We start from the raw sequence: 21,629 nt of genomic DNA, 5'->3' as shown, positions 1-21,629 counted from the left end.
AATGAGATGCAAATTGTGGGAAGCTATGGAACGCATTTGGCATATGGTTCTGAAGATGTTGGGGACTATGGTGACGCTGTTACTGTCCAGACACTAAAGATTTTCATAGGAAAAGAGTAAAGATTCTTGTTGATGCTGGAGCTGACTTAATAGCCTTTGAAACAATTCCAAATAAGCTTGAAGAGACAGAACTAATACTGTTGGGAATACTTTGGATTGAAAGACCCTTGTAGTCCAGGAGTTGAAGCGGCAGTTGAATCATATAAAAATGCTGAAGGGAAGATCAAGATAATCATGGAAAATAATGTGCACAGTTAAAAACAAGTCGACCATGAACTCAATTGTTAACATTAACAGATATATAGTAAGTCGTGCATTTCACATGGGAACATCAATACTAAGGTCAACTTCATTAAACCTTACTCACAATGGATATGAGATCATCTTTTGAAATTTTACGGATGGATATGTAAGTAGAGGTGGGGCAGGATCTATTAGGAGGGTTAAAATTTTTGTATTGCCATTAACTGAATGACATGTAAGTAATTCACGCAGGGTGTTTTTTTGGAGAGTTAAGATGATTGATTATAAAATATTTGTTTTCGTCTAATACAAATATTTTATAATCATCATTATACATAGTTTTGTTTTGTAAACGAATTGAAGCACTTCAAATATTCTTTCTTCCCTACCAACAAAAAATTTCTAAGAATAACACTTCATGTAAAGAAATCAAAGCATGTAGTTATTTGGAAAGTCCTTGCTAGGATTAACCAGTCAAACCTTTCTTTGTATGATGGTATTCTCTAGGATCTCAAATTTTCAATTTAACAAACTTCAGAACAATGAATATATTTAGTCACACTATGGATTTAAGCGTTTTTCTCATAGACGTAATATAGTTTTTTCATCCAAAAAATCACAATCGACTGCTCTCCACAGAATTTGTATAAGTTTCATACATTACTGCTTGTATCTAGTACTCTGATATCAGAAGTTGTAAGCAGAACCTACAGAATTATCAACTAAGAAACAGAAGCTACAGAAAGGAGTTCCACTGCCAACAATTTTTATGGTTGGTCAGCTACTCCTGTAACAAACCTTTTCCAAAACCAGTGTTTGCCCCATATGATGTACATTGACTCCAGAGAAATTCCTTTGGTCTCAGGCAAGAAAAATATAATGAAAAGGGTCATCAAACCAATCCAAACGGCATAGAACAAGAAGGCGCCGAACTTGAAGTGACACAGCATTGTCAAAAATGTCTGTGATAAAGCAAATAGTGCTATGAACTGCACCCCCACTGCTATGCTTTGCCCAGTGCTTCTGATTTTTAAGGGGAAAATTTCACTTGGAATTAGCCAGGTGAGAGGACCCCATGACAAACCAAAACCTGCAGTATAAATGCAGAATAGCACCAAAACCATCATGGCTTTACCCTTTGATATGTCATTTGTACCATGAACACCCGTCACCACAGCTAGCAAAGCAGACACCGAAATCTTCAAAGTGGCCAAAGCAATTATGCAACGTGAGAACTCAAAATTAATATTAAAGCGAAATTTTATTTATATAGTATTCTAATATAGAATTATGACAAAATTGTTGGTATCAAAGTAATTTTATTATTTGAAAACTTCACAAATTTCTGAAATATTACAACACTCTGTAACACAAGGAAAGAGAAAAATTTCTCACTACAAAAAACACTCAGAACCTTAAACTCACAATACACAATCTTTTTTTTTTATCTCTCGGTGCACACTACACACAAACACTTATTTTATTTCTTTCACACACTCAGTTTTTTTTTCTCTCTGCACCGTGCCATTTCCTTGCTTGTGCTTGCCTATTTATAGTTGAAGAATCAAAGAAGAAAACGATGCAAGGGTCCAATTATTAATTTCTTTCGGTGGTGCCATCATTACTTCTTCTTATTATTATACTTCTTTCGGTGCATGTCTTTTCTCCCTCCAACTATTTGCTTACTTTCGGTAGATTTTTTTTCATAACCAGACAAGATTTTTTTTGGTGCAGTGGAAGACATGTGGGCACCATTTGAGTTTATTCTACAAAACTCCCCCATAAACTCAAATGCTTTTATCCTTCATCCCAATAAGCTTTCTGTATTCATGAAATATTACTGCAGGGAGCGGTTTTGTGAATATATCTGCAATTTGTTGTTTAGTTCCCACATGTTCTAACTCAACACTTCCTTCTTTTATCTTTTCCCGGATAAAGTGAAAACGAACATCAATATGCTTGCTTCTTTCATGATAGACTGGATTTTTTGCTAGCTCGATTGCTGATCTATTATCTACTCGAATCACTACCCTCTCTTCTTGCATCATCTCCAAACTTTTCAGTAGGTTTCTTAGCCAAATTGCGTGTCGGACACTCCAGGATGCTGCCACATACTCTGCCTCACATGACGATAGCATCACAATGGGTTGTTTCTTGGAAAGCCAAGTAAATGCTGTATCTCCCATAAAGAAAACATAGCCAGTCGTGCTTTTTCGATCATCAATATCTCCACACCAATCACTATCTGAATATCCACTAAGCTGGTAGTTGTCTGACATAGTATACATTAATCCAAAAGATATTGTACCCTTTACATACCTTAATATCCGCTTTACTGCTTTCCAATGAGAATATCTTGGTTCCTCCATAAAACGACTTGTAATCCCCACGCTTAGCATTAAGTCTGGCCTCGTGTTGGTCAAGTATCTTAGGCTTCCGATTAGGCTACGATACTTGCTTGGGTCGACTCGATATCCATCTCCGTATTTGGTTAGCTTCGTTCCGGGTTCCATAGGAGTAGAAACTGGATTGCACTTCATCATCTTCGCCTTCTTCAGTATCTCCTCAGCATATCTCTTTTGGGATACAAAAATCCCTTTCGAGCTTTGATCCACCTCCAAACCTAGAAAGTATTTCATCACACCTAGATCAGTCATTTCAAACTCCTTTTTCATTACCTCCTTAAACTCGTTGATTAGCTCAATTTTGCTTCCCATGAAAATTAAATCATCTACGTATAGGGCAACAAACAACATTTCTCCTTTCTTCTTTTTTAGGTATAGAGCATGTTCATACGGACACTGCTCATAACCATTATTCTTGAAGTAGGTGTCAATCCTTTCATTCCAGGTTCGAGGAGCCTGTTTCAAGCCGTACAACGCCTTCTTTAACTTCAACACCTTCTTTTCTTCTCCTCTTCGCATGTAACCGAGAGGTTGCTCCACGTAGACTTCTTCTTTTAAAACTCCATTCAAAAATGCAGATTTCACATCCATTTGTTGTATCGTCCAACCATGTTGTGCTGCCAAAGAAAATAGCAGTCGGATTGTCTCCATCCTTGTTACAGGGGCAAACACTTCATTATAATCAATACCTTTCTGTTGTTTATAACCCTTCACCACGAGTCGAGCTTTGTAACGTTCCACATCTCCGTCTGCGTTGATTTTCTTCTTATATACCCATTTCAAGCCAATTGGTTGAGCTCCTTTGGGTATATCTGTCAGCTCCCATGTTTCATTCTTTTCAATTGAGTCGATCTCCTCATCCATTGCTTTCTTCCATCTATCATCAAGCATGGCCTCTTCAAATTTAAGATCTTCTGCTCCTGCTAACAAACATACTACATGTACTTCATCAGTGGAGTTATAAATGTCCTGTAAACTTCGAGATCTGGATTGCATAGGTTCATCTTCTTCTTCCGAAAAATCATTGATTCTCTCAGTTATGTTTTCTAGGTTCCTCCCAGTAGCTTTCGAGCTTCTGTGACCTACTGTTGAATTTTCTCCCCCAGATTCCGAGCTCCATGAGGACTTCTCCTTCATGTTGTCCCAGCTCCATTCACTTTCCTCATCAACCTGAACATCCCGACTTACAACAACTTTTCCTGTAATTGGGTTATACAGTTTGTATGCTTTTGATTTTTCATCGTATCCAATAAAAACATATTTCTTGCTTTTGTCTTCAAGTTTTGTTCTGTGCTGAGTTGGAACATGGCCATAAGCCACGCTACCAAAAACCCTGAAATGGCTGACACTCGGTTTCTTCCCACTCCATGCTTCTTGTGGCGTCACTCCATCCAGTTTAGTATGTGGACACCTGTTTTGCACATAGACTGCACATTGTACTGCTTCCGCCCAGAACTTCTTTGGCATATTTTTTCCTTTAAGCATAGTTCGAACCATATCAAGAATGGTTCGATTCTTCCTCTCAGCCACGCCATTCTGTTGTGGTGAATATGGAGCTGTAAGAAATTGCCTTATTCCATGCTCTTCACAATATTCTTTAAACTTTGTTGAAGTGAATTCACCTCCTCTGTCAGATCGTATACCTTTTATCTGCTTGCCAGTCTCCTTCTCCACCATCAGCTTGAACTTCTTAAATACCTCAAATGCTTTCGATTTCTCCTCTAAGAAATATACCCAAGTCTTCCGAGAGAAATCATCTATGAATGAAATAAAGTATTTCTTACCACTGAATGAGTCAGGAGAGATTGGTCCACACAGATCGGTGTGTATCAGATCGAGTTGTTTTTCTGCCTTGAACTCAACTGACTTTGGAAACCTAGTCCTTGAATGTTTTCCGAGTACACATTCTTCACAAAACTTTTTCTCAAACTCTATGCCTGGTAATCCACGTACCAGCTGCTTCTTTGACAGCTCGGCTAGGCCTCCGAAGTTCAAGTGACCAAACCGGAAATGCCATACCATGGCTTCATCATTTACGTCAAGCTTCAGGCACTTATTTTTTAGAATATTTAATTCCAACTTATACATTCGATTTTTCTTCATCTCTACTCGTGCAACCAGACGACCAATTTTATCTTTCAAGTATAGTACACGATCCTTCATGTGAACTGAGTTACCTTTCTCCATCATCTGTCCCATGCTCAATATATTATTTTTTAGCTCAGGAACATAGTAAACATCTCTTATTTCTCCAACCCGTCCATCCTTCTGAATGTATCGGATTGTCCCACGTCCTTTTACAGCCACCTTGGAATTATCTCCAAATGAAACATGTCCGGCCTCAATCTTGGTGAGTACATTGAACAGATTCTCATCTCCACACATGTGGTTACTTGCTCCTGTGTCTAAGTACCAAACTGTGTTGTTTGAACAGTTTGGCTTAAGCTCGGCTTCTGGGCCTTTTGACATCAACAAGACTCCTAATTCTTCATTGATTTCCTCAGTAAGCAAATTTGTTTCCCTTTTCTTTTCGGACCGACAATATTTTGCTATGTGGCCTGGCTTCCCACAGTTGTAGCAACTTTCTGATCTACACTCATTTGCGTAGTGACCATTCTTACCACACTTGAAACATTCCACTTCAGACTTGGACCGACCTCCTCGACCCCTTCCTTGACCACGACCACGCCAATTTTGTTGTCCGGTATGTTCTGTAAAGGCTTCAATGTTACCTCTGCCACGTCCACCTCGTCCTCGACCACCTCGTCCTCGACCTCCTCTTCCTCTGCCTCCAGGACCTCGGTCTTGAGTGTTCCGAGTTCCCTTCAAGTCAAGTTGTGCTTGTAGTGCTTGGTCAAGAGGTTCCTTCTTTTTCCTTCTCCTTTGTTCGTGGGCTTCAAGTGACCCAGTGAGCTCTTCAACTGAGAGTGCTGGCAGGTCCTTCGATTCCTCGATAGCGCAAACTATACTTTCGAAATCATCTGTTAATGATCTCAGAATTTTCTCTACCACCCGACTGACTGACAACTCTTCTCCGTTTTTGCGGATCTGATTTGCCACTGCCTCTACTCGAGATATATACTCGGTTACTCGTTCTTTCTCCTCCATTCTCAAGCTTTCAAATTCGCCTCTGAGAGTTTGAAGCCTGACTTGTTTAACTAGACTGTCTCCTTTATAGACTTTCTCCAGAATCTGCCATGCTTCTTTTGAAGATTTAGCATTCACTATCTTCTCAAAGCAAAATTCGTCCACAGCTCGGTACAAAATGTATAGAGCTGATTTATCCTTCACACGCGTTTTCTTCAACGCTACAAGTTGGGCAGCCGTCAGTCCTTCGTCGTCTGTGGGTTCTTCGTACCCATTCTCCACTACATCCCATACGTCTTGGGATCCAAGAAGAGCTCTCATCTGCACACTCCAATTATCAAAGTTGACTTTCTTTGTCAACTGAGGAAGGGACACACTGTTAACAAGGTTTGCCATTTCTACTCTCTTTTTCACTCGGACACTCAGACTCTCAGAGCTCTGATACCAATTTGTTGGTATCAAAGTAATTTTATTATTTGAAAACTTCACAAATTTCTGAAATATTACAACACTCTGTAACACAAGGAAAGAGAAAAATTTCTCACTACAAAAAACACTCAGAACCTTAAACTCACAATACACAATCTTTTTTTTTATCTCTCGGTGCACACTACACACAAACACTTATTTTATTTCTTTCACACACTCAGTTTTTTTTTCTCTCTGCACCGTGCCATTTCCTTGCTTGTGCTTGCCTATTTATAGTTGAAGAATCAAAGAAGAAAACGATGCAAGGGTCCAATTATTAATTTCTTTCGGTGGTGCCATCATTACTTCTTCTTATTATTATACTTCTTTCGGTGCATGTCTTTTCTCCCTCCAACTATTTGCTTACTTTCGGTAGATTTTTTTTCATAACCAGACAAGATTTTTTTTGGTGCAGTGGAAGACATGTGGGCACCATTTGAGTTTATTCTACAAAAATAATGCTTAATATTTACTTACCTGACAGACAAGCATGACAATTCCACCAGTAATGAATAAGAATCTTCTACCAAACTGATCAACAAAAAAAGTTGAGACGATGATGGAAACAAGGTTGACAAGTCCAAAGACTATGCTAGAAAGTAAAGCTGCACTGTGTCCCAATCCCACGGACTGAAAAAGGTTAGGTGAGTAGAATGCGACGATGTGGATGCCCGTAAGCTGCTGAAAAAGTGGGATAGCAACAGCCATGACCAAGTGAGGTCGATACTTCCTCTCAAATACAGTCATAAAGGGCTCCTGCTCCACAGAATTCACATTCCGTGACCAGTTGATAAGCTCCTCCAACTCCGGTTCAACATCAACGTGGGAACCTCTTACTTTGCGCAAGGCTTTTCTGGCTTGGTCTATCTTTCCAAGTTCAACCAAGCTGCTCGGGGTGTCAGTTATGAGAAAGCCACCAACTGTAATAACTGCAGCAGGCACCACGGCGAGGCCGAGAGAGAGCCGCCACCCCCAGGTGTACTTTGCCGTGGCGTAGTTTATGCAGCCGGCGGCAAGCACTCCAATTCCAAGGAAAAATTCAAAGCCTGTGTTGAAGGCACCTCGCCATTTGGGTGGTGCGATTTCGGAAAGGTATAGTGGCGCAGCCTTTTCCAAATTCATACCACACCATGCGTACGGTTAATCATGTTTTTACCTATTATTAAGAACTTTGAAATTGTAGAGACAGATAAAACTGTTAAAGCTAACCTGATTAGTAAAGCCAAGTCCGAGGCCAAGAAGGATACGACCAAGAATGAGCATAAGAATATTTTGTGCGGCTCCATTAAGTGCAGCACCAGCAAGAAAGATGGCCCCACCCAAGATGATGGTGTTTCTTCGGCCAAACTTTGTTGTTACTCGACTAGCTGCCAGAGATGACACCAAACCAGCAAGATAGAGAGAAGACGTGAATAATGTTAACAATTCACTGTCATACACACAATACATATTTACTTCCGCATCGGATGCATTTCGTAGAATTGATGGAAAGAACTTCCTAAGAAATGGTACCATCGTTGTTACACCTCCTGAAATTACATAACATTCTCGGTAAATTCACTCTCAACTTTATATAAATTACTACTGAGAAAAAGTCTGTTTTATGGGACCTTTTTTTATTCCAAACTAAAATTCGTTCATTTTTCTCTTACACTTAAATTATAATTTCATAAATTATTTTATTTATACCTATTATTATTATCTTATTATAAGATTTTATTATGAAAAGTAATTCTTAAATGGATGTAGATTAAAAAGTGATGAAACTAGAAACGTAGATTTACTATTTTGGTTCGACTGAGAGGTGTGGACGAGAACCAAAGATGAAATTAAATTGCGCAGGACATCGGTTTTATTAGTTGCAATAATACATAAGAAATACTAAGAAACTGTGGAACTTGTTCAAGAATACTATGTGGGTAAATAGCAACTTCTCGTTTATTTTTTATTTTTTTTTTCAATAAAAAAAAACACGTATCATTATCATGTATTAATATATTATATTTTCTCGTATACCTAATTTCTCTCTTATTTCTTGTTTCCTTATTAAGTATTTTATGAGCAAGATAATTTATATACTCTATTCATCTCTAAAAGTAGGATATTGTTTTGAAAATCGTCATAACCTTTTTATAAGACTTTTTCTTTTTTTTTATTTCATATATTAATTATTTTTATCAAAATATTCTTAATTATTATAGTTCAGAACACATTGTCAGTAAAATAACATTATACCTGGTGCTATAATTATTCATTCTATACCAAATTTGAATATATTTTATCATTAATTAAATTTATATGAATAGTCTTATTATTCAATAAAATAACAATCTAATAATAGAAGATATGAAAAAGAGTGAGTCGTTCACAAATCACATCACGAAAAGAAGAAAAACCTGAAACTCCAACGTCATATCCAAAAATGAGTCCACTAGAGGCAGCAACGATACACGTTATGAGAACAGAGAGTGTTATCTTGTCGCCGTGGAAGGCAGTCGGCAGTGCATTCTCCGTGAATCCCCCAACGGCCATTTTCAGCTCTGTTAATTGATCTGATTTACAGGTTCCAAGTGGTTATTAGGGTGGATGATACTTGCGCGTCCCCAATTTATGCCTAAGGAAGTTTCTCACCCAAACGAAACAAAATGGCTTCTTCAAATGGATGCAATTACGTATCTATCTGTAGTTGTGAACAGTGCTGCAACCGTATATAAAAGTACCTTTTTTAATTTCCTCTTTTAACTTTGGACGGTTGCAATTAATCTAACTAACCACGTAAACCCAGTTAAAATCCATCATTTTTTTTTACTTTAAGTAAAAGATTATCTCTTTTATTTTTATTTGTTATCATTCGTTTAAATATGTCATTAGTAAAAACATGATTAATAATCATTTAAATAATATTTCAATACTGTAGTTCAGTTTCTTTTTTCAGTAAACTTTACGATTGGATAGATTTATCAGCAAGTAAAAAGTGACTGCTATGATAGTAAAATAAAGCATTGACACTAAATAAAGATATTTAGGAACGAATTGTCGATGCTACAGTCATGTATTGTTATCAAGGTTAGTTAAAATAATGCATCATGTCAACAACTGTACTATAATAATTCAACCATAGTGAATTATTGTTATAATGGTTATTACATATCAACGGGATTTTGTTTTAACAGGGGAAATCAATCCTTCACTACATACATAAACCAAACTTCAAATTTCAATTACAATTAATATTAATATTTAAAAAGAATTGTATCAGGTCGTGGTAAAAAAACAAGACATTTAGACTATGATTATTAAGAGTTATGATTGTGTAACTGTAGCCTATATTATTATTCAAAAATTAATATTTTAAAAAATTGGAGAGGAATAGATTACGCTTTCGTAAAAAATCGCAGTGTATAATAGAATATAGGATTCAGTTAATTAATAAATCATAACAAATTTTAGTATAAAAAAATAATTACTTATTATAATAACCTATTTATAGATAAATATTTAGAGACTAATGTTTTAAATAGGTTGGAATCAATCAGTCAATCAAACCTATCATATCATAGATTCGGAATGAAGTTAGATTGAAAAAAAATTAAAATTTCGATATAAACTAATTTTGGAGTGTTACTCCCTTTGTCAGGACTCCTTACACCTTTCTAATTTTTGTTATAATTCCAAAATACTATTTTTTACTTTTACATTTTATCTTTTTTAACTTTTTCTTAAAATCCTAATTGTGTACACTTTTATTCACTCGACACCATACTCTTACTTTCTCTCTTCTTCTCTTATTTTTCTCTTTCTCTTTTTCCAATTTCGTCAAAGTTTTAACAAATAACATAACTCGGAGTTGCAGGATGGGATCAATGAAAAAGAAAGTGTAGTGGATGTAAATGGGATGAGTTCAAAAATCGGTATAAAAGACTTTTTTTCCGATAGTAACCAAAAACGTACTAGCTAATTGACTGAATTAAAAGAACTTAACAAAAATTAACTAATCAACGTAAAATATCTTATAAATTATTATTTTTCATTAGTTAATTAGATTCATAAAAATAAATAAAAAAGTAAAATAACTTATTATTTAATTTATTTTCTATAAGTTAAAACTAAATAAATTTTAAAACAAAATAGAGCAACAAATCCTTTCAGTTCCACTTGACACTAGATGGAACTAACATAGAAAACACGATTTTAAAATGTGTCGAACAGGAATAAAATAGTAGAAAAATTCTGAAGGAACTTTACATACATAAATAAATTGGTCGATAAATTTGAATTAGCAACGAATTTAATCAATAATTTTAAAATTTTAATTACAAAAAAATATATTTTGATTTTTAAAATTTGTCGGTAAAACAAATTTCAATTATCTACCTATTTTATCGACGAAAAATCATGATGATTTAATTTTTTTATTAACAAAGTATTGATCTATCGATAAATCTGTCAATAAAAAGAACAAGACATTTCCACCCAAATCCAAACACACCACTTTTTCTTAATACCAACTTGTTACCTACTTCCTCGTTTTCTCTTAATACCAACTTCTTCTAATTTCTTGATTCCTCTTCTCTTGTTCCTCCTTTCCCCTCACATATTCCATTCAACCTTATAGTTTCACCACAACCACCTTATCTCCACTAATGGCAATTTTGTTGGTAAGACAATAGAGGAGGAGGCAAGTCCAAGGACAACAAAATTAGTTTTACGCTTGGCATATTGTAGATAGCCTGAAATTAACGAAGGCCATGATGAAATCCCAATTGTTGACACTGCCACTCGACAAAGATGCTTTAGGAAAATTAAAGATGAAGATGCATAGTTTGCGACATTTATGGCAAGACTTTGACTAGCGGTTGAAGCTCGCTAGAACTTTGGGATTAAAGAAGAAAAAGGCTCATAGCCCTCTCTGATGGATCCTCTATGTCCAAAATGCTCAAGGGGAATCATTCTCATTGGAAGAAGGTGAAGATGGAGACTGAGGACGAAACAAGATGAAAAAAAACCTAAGCAAAATACCTTTGGTGTGGAAGAAAAATGAGGGAGGAGGAAGAGGATGAACCAAATAAAGATATTTTCCAATAAAGATTTTCATCAATAAATATTGACGAAATTTTTGTTCCGTCTCTAAAAGTTACCAATAAGGATTTTACCTACGAATTTTTAACATTAGTAAACTATTATGGCGAACACTGATGTAAATCCTAAACTTCAAAGAAGTTGATAAACCAAGATAAAAATGAAAGATAAAAGAAATAAAGATCCTAATGAGTGTAATAAGCCTTAATACAAAAGTATATAAATTGAGTTATCAATATCTTATAACATAATATAGGCTACAATCACTATAAGAAAATATCTAAATAATGACCAATTTTAGGAACCAAAAATGAGTCACTATAACTACAAGGGTTTGACTACAAAAGGAATTAGTTTTTAAATTGATATTAACTAAATAGAGACCAATTTAGAGACCAATATCTCTAGTAGTGTCGTCAAAACGGACCATCCAACTCAATCCATCACGGGTTGGTCACTTAGTGAGTCAACTCAATCCATCTCAATTATTATTGAGTTGAAAAACTTCGAACTCAGTCCTGTCCACCACGGGTTGGTGGGTTAAATTGATTGACTTACTAACTCACTTAATTACACATTTTTTTATAATTCAAATCTAAATAAAGGGGAGAGTCTTAAATCAGATTTATAATCAATCAAACCCAAGATTTCATTTACACAAAGATATATATCACAAAATCTTCTCAACCAAATGTTTAATGGTTTCATAATGATTTAAGTTCGTTTCTACATAAAAATTAAGTTACTAAATATAGATTTTTGAATTTTTCATCTTGCTTAATTATTTCATACAAAAATATTTCACACGAGCTTTTGTTTCAATATTTTGTAAAATAATTAACCCAACAAAAGCTACTTATTAGAAAAAATTAGGTGGATTGATGAGCCAACCTAACTCATCACGAGTTCAACCCAGGTGAGTTGTGTTCTTAATGAGTCGGATTCAAAATTGTGAGAGTTACTCCCTCTACCACCACACAATGCTCCTTACACCTCTCCATTCATTTTTTTCTCCTGTAAAATATTTAATTTGTAGTCGTTAAAACGTATTTACCTTAAGCGGATATTGGTATCCGTAAAACAATTAAACGAATCCCAAAATCCGTTTATGGATATCGACATTCGTTTGAAGAATAAACGGATCACAAAATAAAATTTCAACCACTTATAATTACATGAACAGTATAATCATTAATTCATTAAATAAAATTAAATTGAATTAATTATAACCACGTAACTAATTATAAATAATTTACAAAACAATATAAATTGAATTAATTTAAAAACTATAATTTAAAAAATATAAATTACATAACTATAATTAAATTAAATTAAAAACTATCTATAATTTAATTTAAAAAACAATAAATTAATATAAAAAAACACTCAAAACATTAAAAAGTTTGAACGGACATGAGACATTCGTTAAAGAACGGATCTCGAGATCCATAACGTAAACTTAAAAAATTGGAAAATGGTTATATAGTGTAATCACATGTTTGTTCAAACTTCCAAACAAGCTACGAAACTATTGTAGTTTGCGGTGGCACCATAATTTACTGATCTACATTGGCAGGGGCATGGTAGGTTGTATATAGAAAAGAACAAAGAAACAAACTTTATCCTGTTCCCAGAAAGGCTGCAATTCTCTTGGCAACACAATATGCAGTGGATTGTATAGTTATCATGGGATTCACACCAATTACAGTTGGCAGCAAACTTGCATCACACACAAACAGACCTTCTGCTTCCCAACTCATCCCATTTACATCCATTACACTTTCTTTTTCATTGATCCCATTCAGTTTTACTGACAAATTTTAAAAATCAAAATATATTTGTTTGTAATTAAAATTTTAAAATTATTGATTAAATTTGTGGCTAATTCAAATTTATCGACCAATTTATTTATATATGTAAAGTTTCTTTAGAATTTTTTTACTATTTTATTCCTGTTCGACACATTTTAAAATCGTGTTTTCTGTTATTTCCATTTGATGACAAGTGAAACGGAAAGGATTTGTTGCTCTATTTTGTTTTAAAATTTATTTAGTTTTAACTTATAGAAAATAAATTAAATAATAAGTTATTTTATTTTTTTATTTACTTTTATGAATCTAATTAACTAATGAAAAATAATAATTTATAAGATATTTTAAGTTGATTAGTTAATTTTTGTTAAGTTCTTTTAATTCAGTCAATTAGCTAGTAGGTTTTTGGTTACTACCGTAAAAAAGTCTTTTATACCGGTTTTTGAACCATTATAAAATTAAGGGGTATAAAGAGTATTTAACTTTTTATACTCATTTTGAAACCAGTATAAAAAGTTCACTAGAAGAAGTATAAATTCTTATATAATCCATAGTCTTTATACTGTTCTACAACCAACTGATATAAAAAGTTTAATATTATATATCGGTTAATGCTCCAACTGGTACAAGAAGTTTCACTTTTTTATATCAGTTAAAATTGGTATAAAAAGTGAAGTTTATTATATCGGTTGGAGTATTAACCTATATAGAATATCACTTTTTAAAAAGTTTTGTTTCTTTTAGGCTTAATACCATTATTGGTCCCAATTTTTGTTAGCTTGATCGAAATGGTCCTAATTTTTTTAAAATGTTCAATGTGGTTCTAAACATCGTAATTTCTGTTCAACTAAGTCATTTTTGCAAACACCATTTAAATCATTAAATCAATGAATGACATGTCAATTAACTGTTGACCTACCATGACTGAAACATGGCACAGCCAGTGAGAGACTGCCACGTGGCAACCCCTTCCTCACCCAAAAAATTAGGGTTTCTAAATTCAAGGGGGAAAGGCTTCCTTATGCCTCGGCTGCGAAAACTGAATGGGTTTCGAAATGCAAGAGCGTCACGATGCGAATCTGGCTCATGGTTGCTTGTCTGCGATTTGGTTTCTTTCTACTTACAGATTCGAAGAGCAGCTTTGCAATGACTGGAGAAGATGAAGATTGATGGAGAATGGCGCTTTTCGGCGGCGATTATGCTCCAATTAGCTTTTTTGTTCTTTGTATTTCCCTTTGTAGGTTGAAGACTTGACGAAGAAGATGAGCTTGTGCATGACTCGCTGTCTCGTTGCGGCGGTCATCGTTGTCGCGACAAGACGTTGATGGCGATTCATGGTGGAGGAAGGGGAAGATGGTCATGGTGGTGTTTCTGGGTGGTTGCTGAACAGAGAAGATGAACAGCGGTGGTGGTGGCACGACCATTTGGTTAAGGTTTCGAAAATGTTTGATGATGGAGGTGTGAAGATGGTGGCTGGCCGTGAGCGTGGCGGCGACGATTAGGGTTAGGTAGTGGCTAGGTTTATGTGTAGGGGGAAATTAGAGTTTTTGGAGGTAGGAGATGATGATGACGTGTCAAGAGTGATGTGTCGCTCATTGCACAACTAGACATTTGGCCGTTAACAATTTAAACGACGTTTGCAATAAGGACTAAATTGAACACAAATTACGATCTTTAGGACTACATTGAACATTTTAAAAAAAGTATGACCATTTCGAACAAAGCTAACAAAAATTGGGACCTAGTGATATTAAGCCTTTTTTTAATAGCATGTTTCTATGTGTTATTACCACATACAAACCTGCATAAAATTCATAAATTCATACCACAATAGTCCCAAATCAGTCTAGATAACATATAAAATGAACAAAATAAGGTTTAAATCTTCGGTTGGTCCTCGCATTTGTTCAAAAATTTCAATTAAATCACTAGATTTTAATTGGTTTCAATTGGTCATCATTTTTGAAAATGTGATGCAATTTAGTTTTTTTCATTAAAACAATACTAATAACCGTAACTCATGTATCATAGTCATGTTATTTTTTTCTTTTTAGTGTTTTTTTAATTTTATTTTATTTTGTGTTTTTTTCAAAATAGTATTGTCTTATTAAATAAGAATATGTCAAGTAGTAACGATAATGTAACGTTAAAATAAGTGTAATGTGAAAAATCTCAATTTAATCATTTTATTTATATTTTGTTTTGTTTGGAATTTTGTTTAAATAAAATAATTTAATCATTATCTTAATTGAGAACAAATTTAAATGTAAAAGTAAGTGTAACGTGTGTGATGTGACGCAAGAGAAAATGATAGAAATGGAAAATAGGATTATGGTTGACTTTGACAGAAGGTAAAGTTGAGATTTTGTAATTTAAGGGAATGCAGGGAAGAAAAATGGGGTGGAGGAAGAAATAGACCTATAAAAGTGAAAGAAAATTATTAACCACTCTAAATTCAAGCAATTATTAGTTAAAACACCGAGAACAAATAGGGCTGGTGAAATTTTGGGCCCTGTTAAATTCACCCATTGTGATACTATCAAATCGTTGCAGGATGTCATACAAATTTACAGAGTAGTTTATTAAGTATTACTCTCTTATTACAGCTTTGGTTCAATATACTTTTAGACTTGAAAAACAAATATTAGAAACTGCTCAACATAATTTTGGATGTCAAGCAAACACTTGAATCCTTTAGCAAACACGTCCACTTTAGGATCACTTCAATATTTTAGACTTGGAGCGAGTAAGCTCTTATAAACAAATTGGAGAATAAATAGAAAAATTATAATCTTAAAATAACTTCTGTATGAATTCTATAAGTGTTATTATAGTTTTTATTTTATTAATGGAATTTAAAAAGAAAACAACTCTTACATAAATTAGTTAACCCTAAATCCTAATACTAATAAAATAATAAATAAAAATGTTTAATCATAGTCAATACAAACATTAGTGCAAATTAATATATATATATATATATATATATATATATATATATATATATATATATATATATATATATATATAGAGAGAGAGAGAGAGAGAGAGAGAGCCTTCTTATCTATATTTTTTCGTGCGTAAAACTAGAATCAGTATCAAATTATTTAAGATTAAATTAAGGAAAACTAATATGTAACGTAATCATTAAAACTGTAATAATTGAATCTTTTATGTAAAAATCTTTAATGCTAATATTCCCATTGAAATTATTAAAAATGTCACCTTTTAAAAATATTTTATGAATCATAATAATGAAGAATATTCATTTTAAAATATTACAATATAAAATTAAAAATTTGATGATTCGTGCATAGTATAACCAATGTGGGTAAAATCGAATAATAAATTAACTGCGTATAAACATTTAAAGAAAATATCAAAAAGAAAATATTGAGCAGCTTTAAAATTAAAAAAACAATTGATTTAGAAATATAAGAAAACATAAACATATGAAAATGCAAAACCAATAATTGATCCTTAAAATATTTATTAAACACAGCGTAGAACCTGACTTGAAACTCCAGGGAATGTGCCATACATCACACAACAACAAGGAAATAATACACGACAATGCCTTTAGTTTGAGTACCGACATACTTAGACCGACTTAGATAAAGACTAAAAAGACTATTCAAAACAACAACATATGACCGTGAAGCATCACTTCCTCAGCAAATTTCCTGAGAAAATCCTCTTGCAAAAAGGACTGGAGCGCAACATTTTGTAATTACGAATTGCATCAACCAAAGAAGCATGCAGAAGGCCCTGTCACACATAATCTTAGTAATTATTAAGAATTCTCACAATCATTTATTATTATATGCTGTGCAAGTAATTTTTTCAAACCTTGGTGAAGGAGAGAGCAGATTGAATGACATAATTGGCATATGGATCTTGCAAAAGTCGTTCAAAATGAGGGGCAGCCAGCAATTCTCGAACTATCCTGGACCTCGTATCTCCAACATTTCTGAGACATTTTTCAACCACATGACTGCTGAATTTCTGTGTAGACAAATGTACATAATTCCCTTTAAACTGACCAAGCATTTTGGCTACGGCAGTTGGAGTATCAGTTTCTATAATATATTGAACAACATAGTTTCTGCAAAAAATTATTTATGAGTGTAACTCAGTGTATCAAAACAATGGATAGATTAGGAAACTTTTTGAATGGGATAACCAACAAAATATTTACAACAGAAACTAGGCAATTTCTAATATAAATGAATAATATACTGATGTCCAAATAAAAAATTATCGTATCAAATGGATTCAATTACCCAAATGGATCCTGGGCGAGGAGAAGTCCATGCTTGCATATTTCTGAGATCAGCCTATCTCGATTTTTACCCATAGAGTAATAAATACAGCGTTGCAATACACAGCATCCATGCTGATGAGTAGCTACTTCAACACAATACTTCACAGAAGCATCGAAGATAAACTGCAAGAGAAAGGATATGTTTAAATATCAAAGAATGAGTAATATATACATACTAGCACTGTTTTGGGTTATCCGGCCCAATACACAACTACCATATCAATGGAAAGAAAACTGTCGTGAACATTATGAGTACTGTGTTCGTATTGTTAAGAATCCACGTTCTGAGTATATGATATCTTCATATAAAAATAAGTCCCATTTCCATTTTAGACAATCCCAAGGATAATATGATGATGATATGACTGTTCCAATCCAAGTATACTTTTCTATACTGCATTGTAATATAATTTCATCACAATGTTTAATAAATTCAAAACGTATTCAATTTTTACAAAGAACATGCACAAGTATGATGTAACAACATAAGACACTAGAAGAGTAAAAGGTAGGAGAGAGTTATACCTGGTTATCTTGAGAGCTGAAGCATTGCAAGCAACGTTGAATGACGTGGTTTCCATTCAGATCCTTAATAAGATCAAGAAAACCCGGTTGAATGGCAGACTTGACCAATGAAATTTGATCATCGGAATCGAGGGTCTCAATCAACTTCTGCACCACGCGCGTGCTGTTTACAGTGACACTGTTAGCTCAGAGGCGAAACCACGCAACAAAACAAAACGCATGCTTCATTTTATTTTATTTTATTTTTTCTACTGGTGTGTGTAGAAGAAGAAAATTTTTATAGAATACGAAGAAATATACCCGTGAGTATTCAAAGAGATTCTAACGAGCTGGCCTGGTCGATTAGTCAACATGAGCACAATCTGCAGTCGTTGATGATCGGTGCAAACATCGAGCAACTTCTGCACCAGATAATTCCCGAAAGAATCCACCATAAGTTCAACAACACTCCCGATGATTCCCTCAAATACAACACACATATCTTCGAAGCTTCCCTCATCAACCTTCCGCTGCAGGAAACGACAACCGTTCTGATCCTTTGCCAGGTTGTAAATGCAACGCTGAGACTCCGGCACAGAATAATAATCCAGTGGCATGGGCAGTGAGAATTCCCCAGCGTTTTGACCTGAAGGACCACCAGGAAAAATGTTCTTGGAAACACTGCCACTCACACAAAACTCGTCACGGGGAGGACCCCTTCTATGAGAAGAACCATACCCATTCTCAAAGCAGTGTCTTGAATCTCTCCCTTGCAAGATAATGCTATTGTCACACCTAAAAGCCGCAGGGTCTCCCCCCACTCTCTTCGGAGGCAGAAAGTGAGGAGGTTCAGTCTTATCTTTCGCTGAAACATAATGATGCGAAGGATTATTAGCATTGCAATTCATAGCCGCAATAGAAGATAACCTGACGAAGCTATTGAACCCTCCGGAAGAATGTGGAGCCATATAACGATCACGAAAAATGGGATAGTTGCCACTACTTGTGGCCTGTAACTGATTCCTCCTCTGGTCCACGGGGTGATGATACAGAAGGTTACCTTGATCATCTGGAGTGTCAAAAGTGTGACCTTTATCGAAAAGTCCAGCGTTATTAACATGGTGGTGATAGGGGAGGAGGGTTCCGGTTTCAGTGAACAATCCGGCGTTGTTAACATGGTGGTGATAAGGAAGGTTCTCCGTCCCGTTGAACAAAGCCGAATTGTTAACATGATAGGGGAGAATTCCTTGTTCATTGAACAAGCGGGCATTGTTGACATGGGGATGGTATGGAAGGTTTTCTGTTTCATTGAAACCAGAATCATACGGGTTTGGAAGGGTTCCTGGTTGATTAAAATAAGGACAGGGGTCCACATCGGTTTGGATTTGATCGAGGAGATTCATTTTGGAGAAATCGGAAATCAGTGAGGAATCATGGGCCCAGTTGGTGTGGGTGTGAGTGAGAGTCGAAGGGTCATGGTCCACCCAGAATTTGGGAGAGGGAGGTGGTGCTGAATATGGAGGAACCCTGGTAATGGGGGACCCAACAGCCACGTGATCAGGGTGAAGGACGCGGAGACAGGACAGTGGTGTGGAGGTTGGTGTGGAATTGGATGCATCGGGATTTGCAACAAACCTCGTTTCTCCCCCTTCTGCTGCCGCGCCTCTCTTGTCCTCTGACATGTTTACGATGTGTGCCTCCATGACTCAGGTTTTTTTTGTTGTTTTGAAGTGAAAAAGAGTGAAACAGAATTAGAAAGTATAGACTACTCAGCAAGAAGAGTGCCTATGAATCAGGTGGATTTGATTCCATAGGATTTCGATTGCTACACTGCTAATGACTGATACAGGTTTAGCAAAGCACTCACTGGTTTTAAGCTTTTTATTACCCTACTCCTATTTATATTATATCCTCATATCAAGTAAAACTCATCCTATTTTCTCCATAAATATATTTATATCTTTCATATTATTATTTCCTTTTATTAACAGAATCTAATCAAATAAATTTGAGTTTTTTAATCTGAATTTATTCTGTTAAGATTTATCAATAATTCAAATTATCTTTCTATTGTTTAATATAAAAGGCAAATTTAACTTCATTTCTGTTATTGGAAGCTAAAACAAGTTTATTGGGTTATCTGTAAATATTACACGAATCTTATTAACTAATTTTTAAATATATAATATACATATAATGCGTTATTGTGTTCGTTAAAATTTGGAAAAATAAAATAATAATAAACAAATATGCGATAGAATAAATTCACATTCCAAATAATAAATCTATATTCATATTCATAATAGTAACAATTTAGATTATTTAAATTATAATAAGCACTAAAACTTACAATACCATTGGGAAAACAAACAAAATAATATTAGTAACATGTTTACTATAATAAGTTTGATTTAAACAATATCGCGGTAATTTTCAAAATAATCAAAATAATAGGTCATTCTTCCTCCTGACACGCCAACATACTTATATAAAGTTGTTTTAGAAGTTTGATGTGATACTTAAATGGGAAGAAGATATTAAAAGAGATATAGAAAAGCTTGTAAATTTATCGTAATAACTATATGATGATTTTTGCATAAGAAAATTATATTTGAATTTGGATTTTATCTTAAGTTTTTTTTATGATTTTTTATGTGTATTTAAATATTCATTTGATATTTTAAAACATATTAATTATTTTAATATATTAAAATTAGTGTATTTTAAAAACATAGTAGAGAGATAATACTAAAAATTCTAGTAGAAAATATAAGTTCCTTATCTTTATTTCTAGTATGACTGTAAATTTGAAATAAAGTTAAAATTTTTTATTTTTATTTGTATTTTATAAACAGAGTTATATTTTTAAGTAGTTTTCTATGTATAACGAATTGATTTTTTATTTTGATAGAGGACATACAAGATGAAGATTTACCAAGAATATTTGAAATCTTTTTAGTACTTAATATGCTTTAGTTTTTAGAATAGTTCTAAGGTAAGGCTTAAGTATATTCAATTAAATTTTTGTTTATTTTTTTTTTAATGTCTTCGAAAATTTAAGCTGAGTCTATTTTAATTTGATTGATTGTTTATTTAAATGTTTTTTGTGAAGGAAAATAAGTACAATGTTTATTGTGCATAGTCTCAAATTGGTCATTAATTTGTAAAGAATCGATAATATATTGCAATTTAATATCTATATTTTCAGCATGTAGAAGAGTCTTTATTTTGTTAATGTGCCACATCGGAAAATTTTGGTTTTTCTTTGATTGTATAACTCTTTAACATGTATTCTTATTTATTTTAGAAAGAAGTGTGAACTTATTTTAATATTTTGTCAGTCTTATATATTAACAATAACTAATTAATTATTTAACATTATTGTAACTTTTTAAAGCCCAATATTAACCTATGTAAATACCTTTATATGAAATATACCTTGAATAGTCTAACCATGGCTTAAAAGACCTGTAACAGTAACATCCAGGTCAAAAAAAATTATATAAAAGCTATATTGTTTAATATAACTATTCTATTTAATTAAAAATGGTAAAAAATTAATTAAATAACTTAATGATGAAATAATGATATTTTTAGCTATGTATTTGAAATTCATGAAAAAAATATTTTTTGTTAAAACAAATATTT

The 21,629-nt window shown here is 33.8% G+C and overlaps 2 protein-coding genes and 1 long non-coding RNA gene across 3 annotated transcripts; 1 reads left to right on the top strand and 2 right to left on the bottom strand.

Moving 5' to 3' along the window:
• Nucleotides 1-745: 745 nt before the first annotated feature.
• On the bottom strand, nt 746-8,795 carry LOC108330096 (sugar transport protein 5). Its single transcript, XM_017564582.2, has 4 exons — nt 8,660-8,795; nt 7,473-7,792; nt 6,741-7,370; nt 746-1,502 (listed from the first exon to the last, which is right to left on the bottom strand). The coding sequence occupies exons 1-4, from the start codon at nt 8,793-8,795 to the stop codon at nt 1,071-1,073; spliced, it is 1,518 nt and encodes a 505-aa protein (XP_017420071.1). The 3' UTR covers nt 746-1,070.
• LOC128196104 (uncharacterized) lies at nt 7,227-8,992 on the top strand. Its single transcript, XR_008248238.1, has 2 exons — nt 7,227-7,355; nt 7,447-8,992. It is a non-coding gene; the product is annotated as an uncharacterized LOC128196104 (long non-coding RNA).
• A 7,688-nt stretch (nt 8,993-16,680) lies between these two features.
• Nucleotides 16,681-19,663, bottom strand: LOC108330467 (putative pumilio homolog 7, chloroplastic). Its single transcript, XM_017564950.2, has 5 exons — nt 18,303-19,663; nt 18,003-18,165; nt 17,437-17,600; nt 17,003-17,258; nt 16,681-16,921 (listed from the first exon to the last, which is right to left on the bottom strand). The coding sequence occupies exons 1-5, from the start codon at nt 19,661-19,663 to the stop codon at nt 16,817-16,819; spliced, it is 2,049 nt and encodes a 682-aa protein (XP_017420439.1). The 3' UTR covers nt 16,681-16,816.
• Nucleotides 19,664-21,629: the final 1,966 nt, after the last annotated feature.

This window comes from Vigna angularis, chromosome 4 (genome assembly GCF_016808095.1).
Source record: "Vigna angularis cultivar LongXiaoDou No.4 chromosome 4, ASM1680809v1, whole genome shotgun sequence".
Taxonomy (NCBI): Eukaryota; Viridiplantae; Streptophyta; class Magnoliopsida; order Fabales; family Fabaceae; genus Vigna; species Vigna angularis.
This window is presented reverse-complemented; position numbering and strand designations above follow the sequence as displayed.

Bases quoted from the DNA above. Each gene is read 5' to 3' on its own strand.
- LOC108330467 (XM_017564950.2), bottom strand. From the start codon at position 19,663: ATGTCAGAGGACAAGAGAGGCGCGGCAGCAGAAGGGGGAGAAACGAGG. The intron at 17,601-18,002 runs GTATAACTCTCT...TTTCTCTTGCAG, and splicing joins TCAGCTCTCAAGATAACCAG to TTTATCTTCGATGCTTCTGT. The intron at 17,259-17,436 runs GTAATTGAATCC...AATTTTTTGCAG, and splicing joins CTCGCCCAGGATCCATTTGG to AAACTATGTTGTTCAATATA.
- LOC108330096 (XM_017564582.2), bottom strand. From the start codon at position 8,795: ATGGCCGTTGGGGGATTCACGGAGAATGCACTGCCGACTGCCTTCCAC. The intron at 7,793-8,659 runs GTTTTTCTTCTT...ATGTAATTTCAG, and splicing joins ATATGACGTTGGAGTTTCAG to GAGGTGTAACAACGATGGTA. The intron at 1,503-6,740 runs GTAAGTAAATAT...GCCACTTTGAAG, and splicing joins TTGTCATGCTTGTCTGTCAG to ATTTCGGTGTCTGCTTTGCT.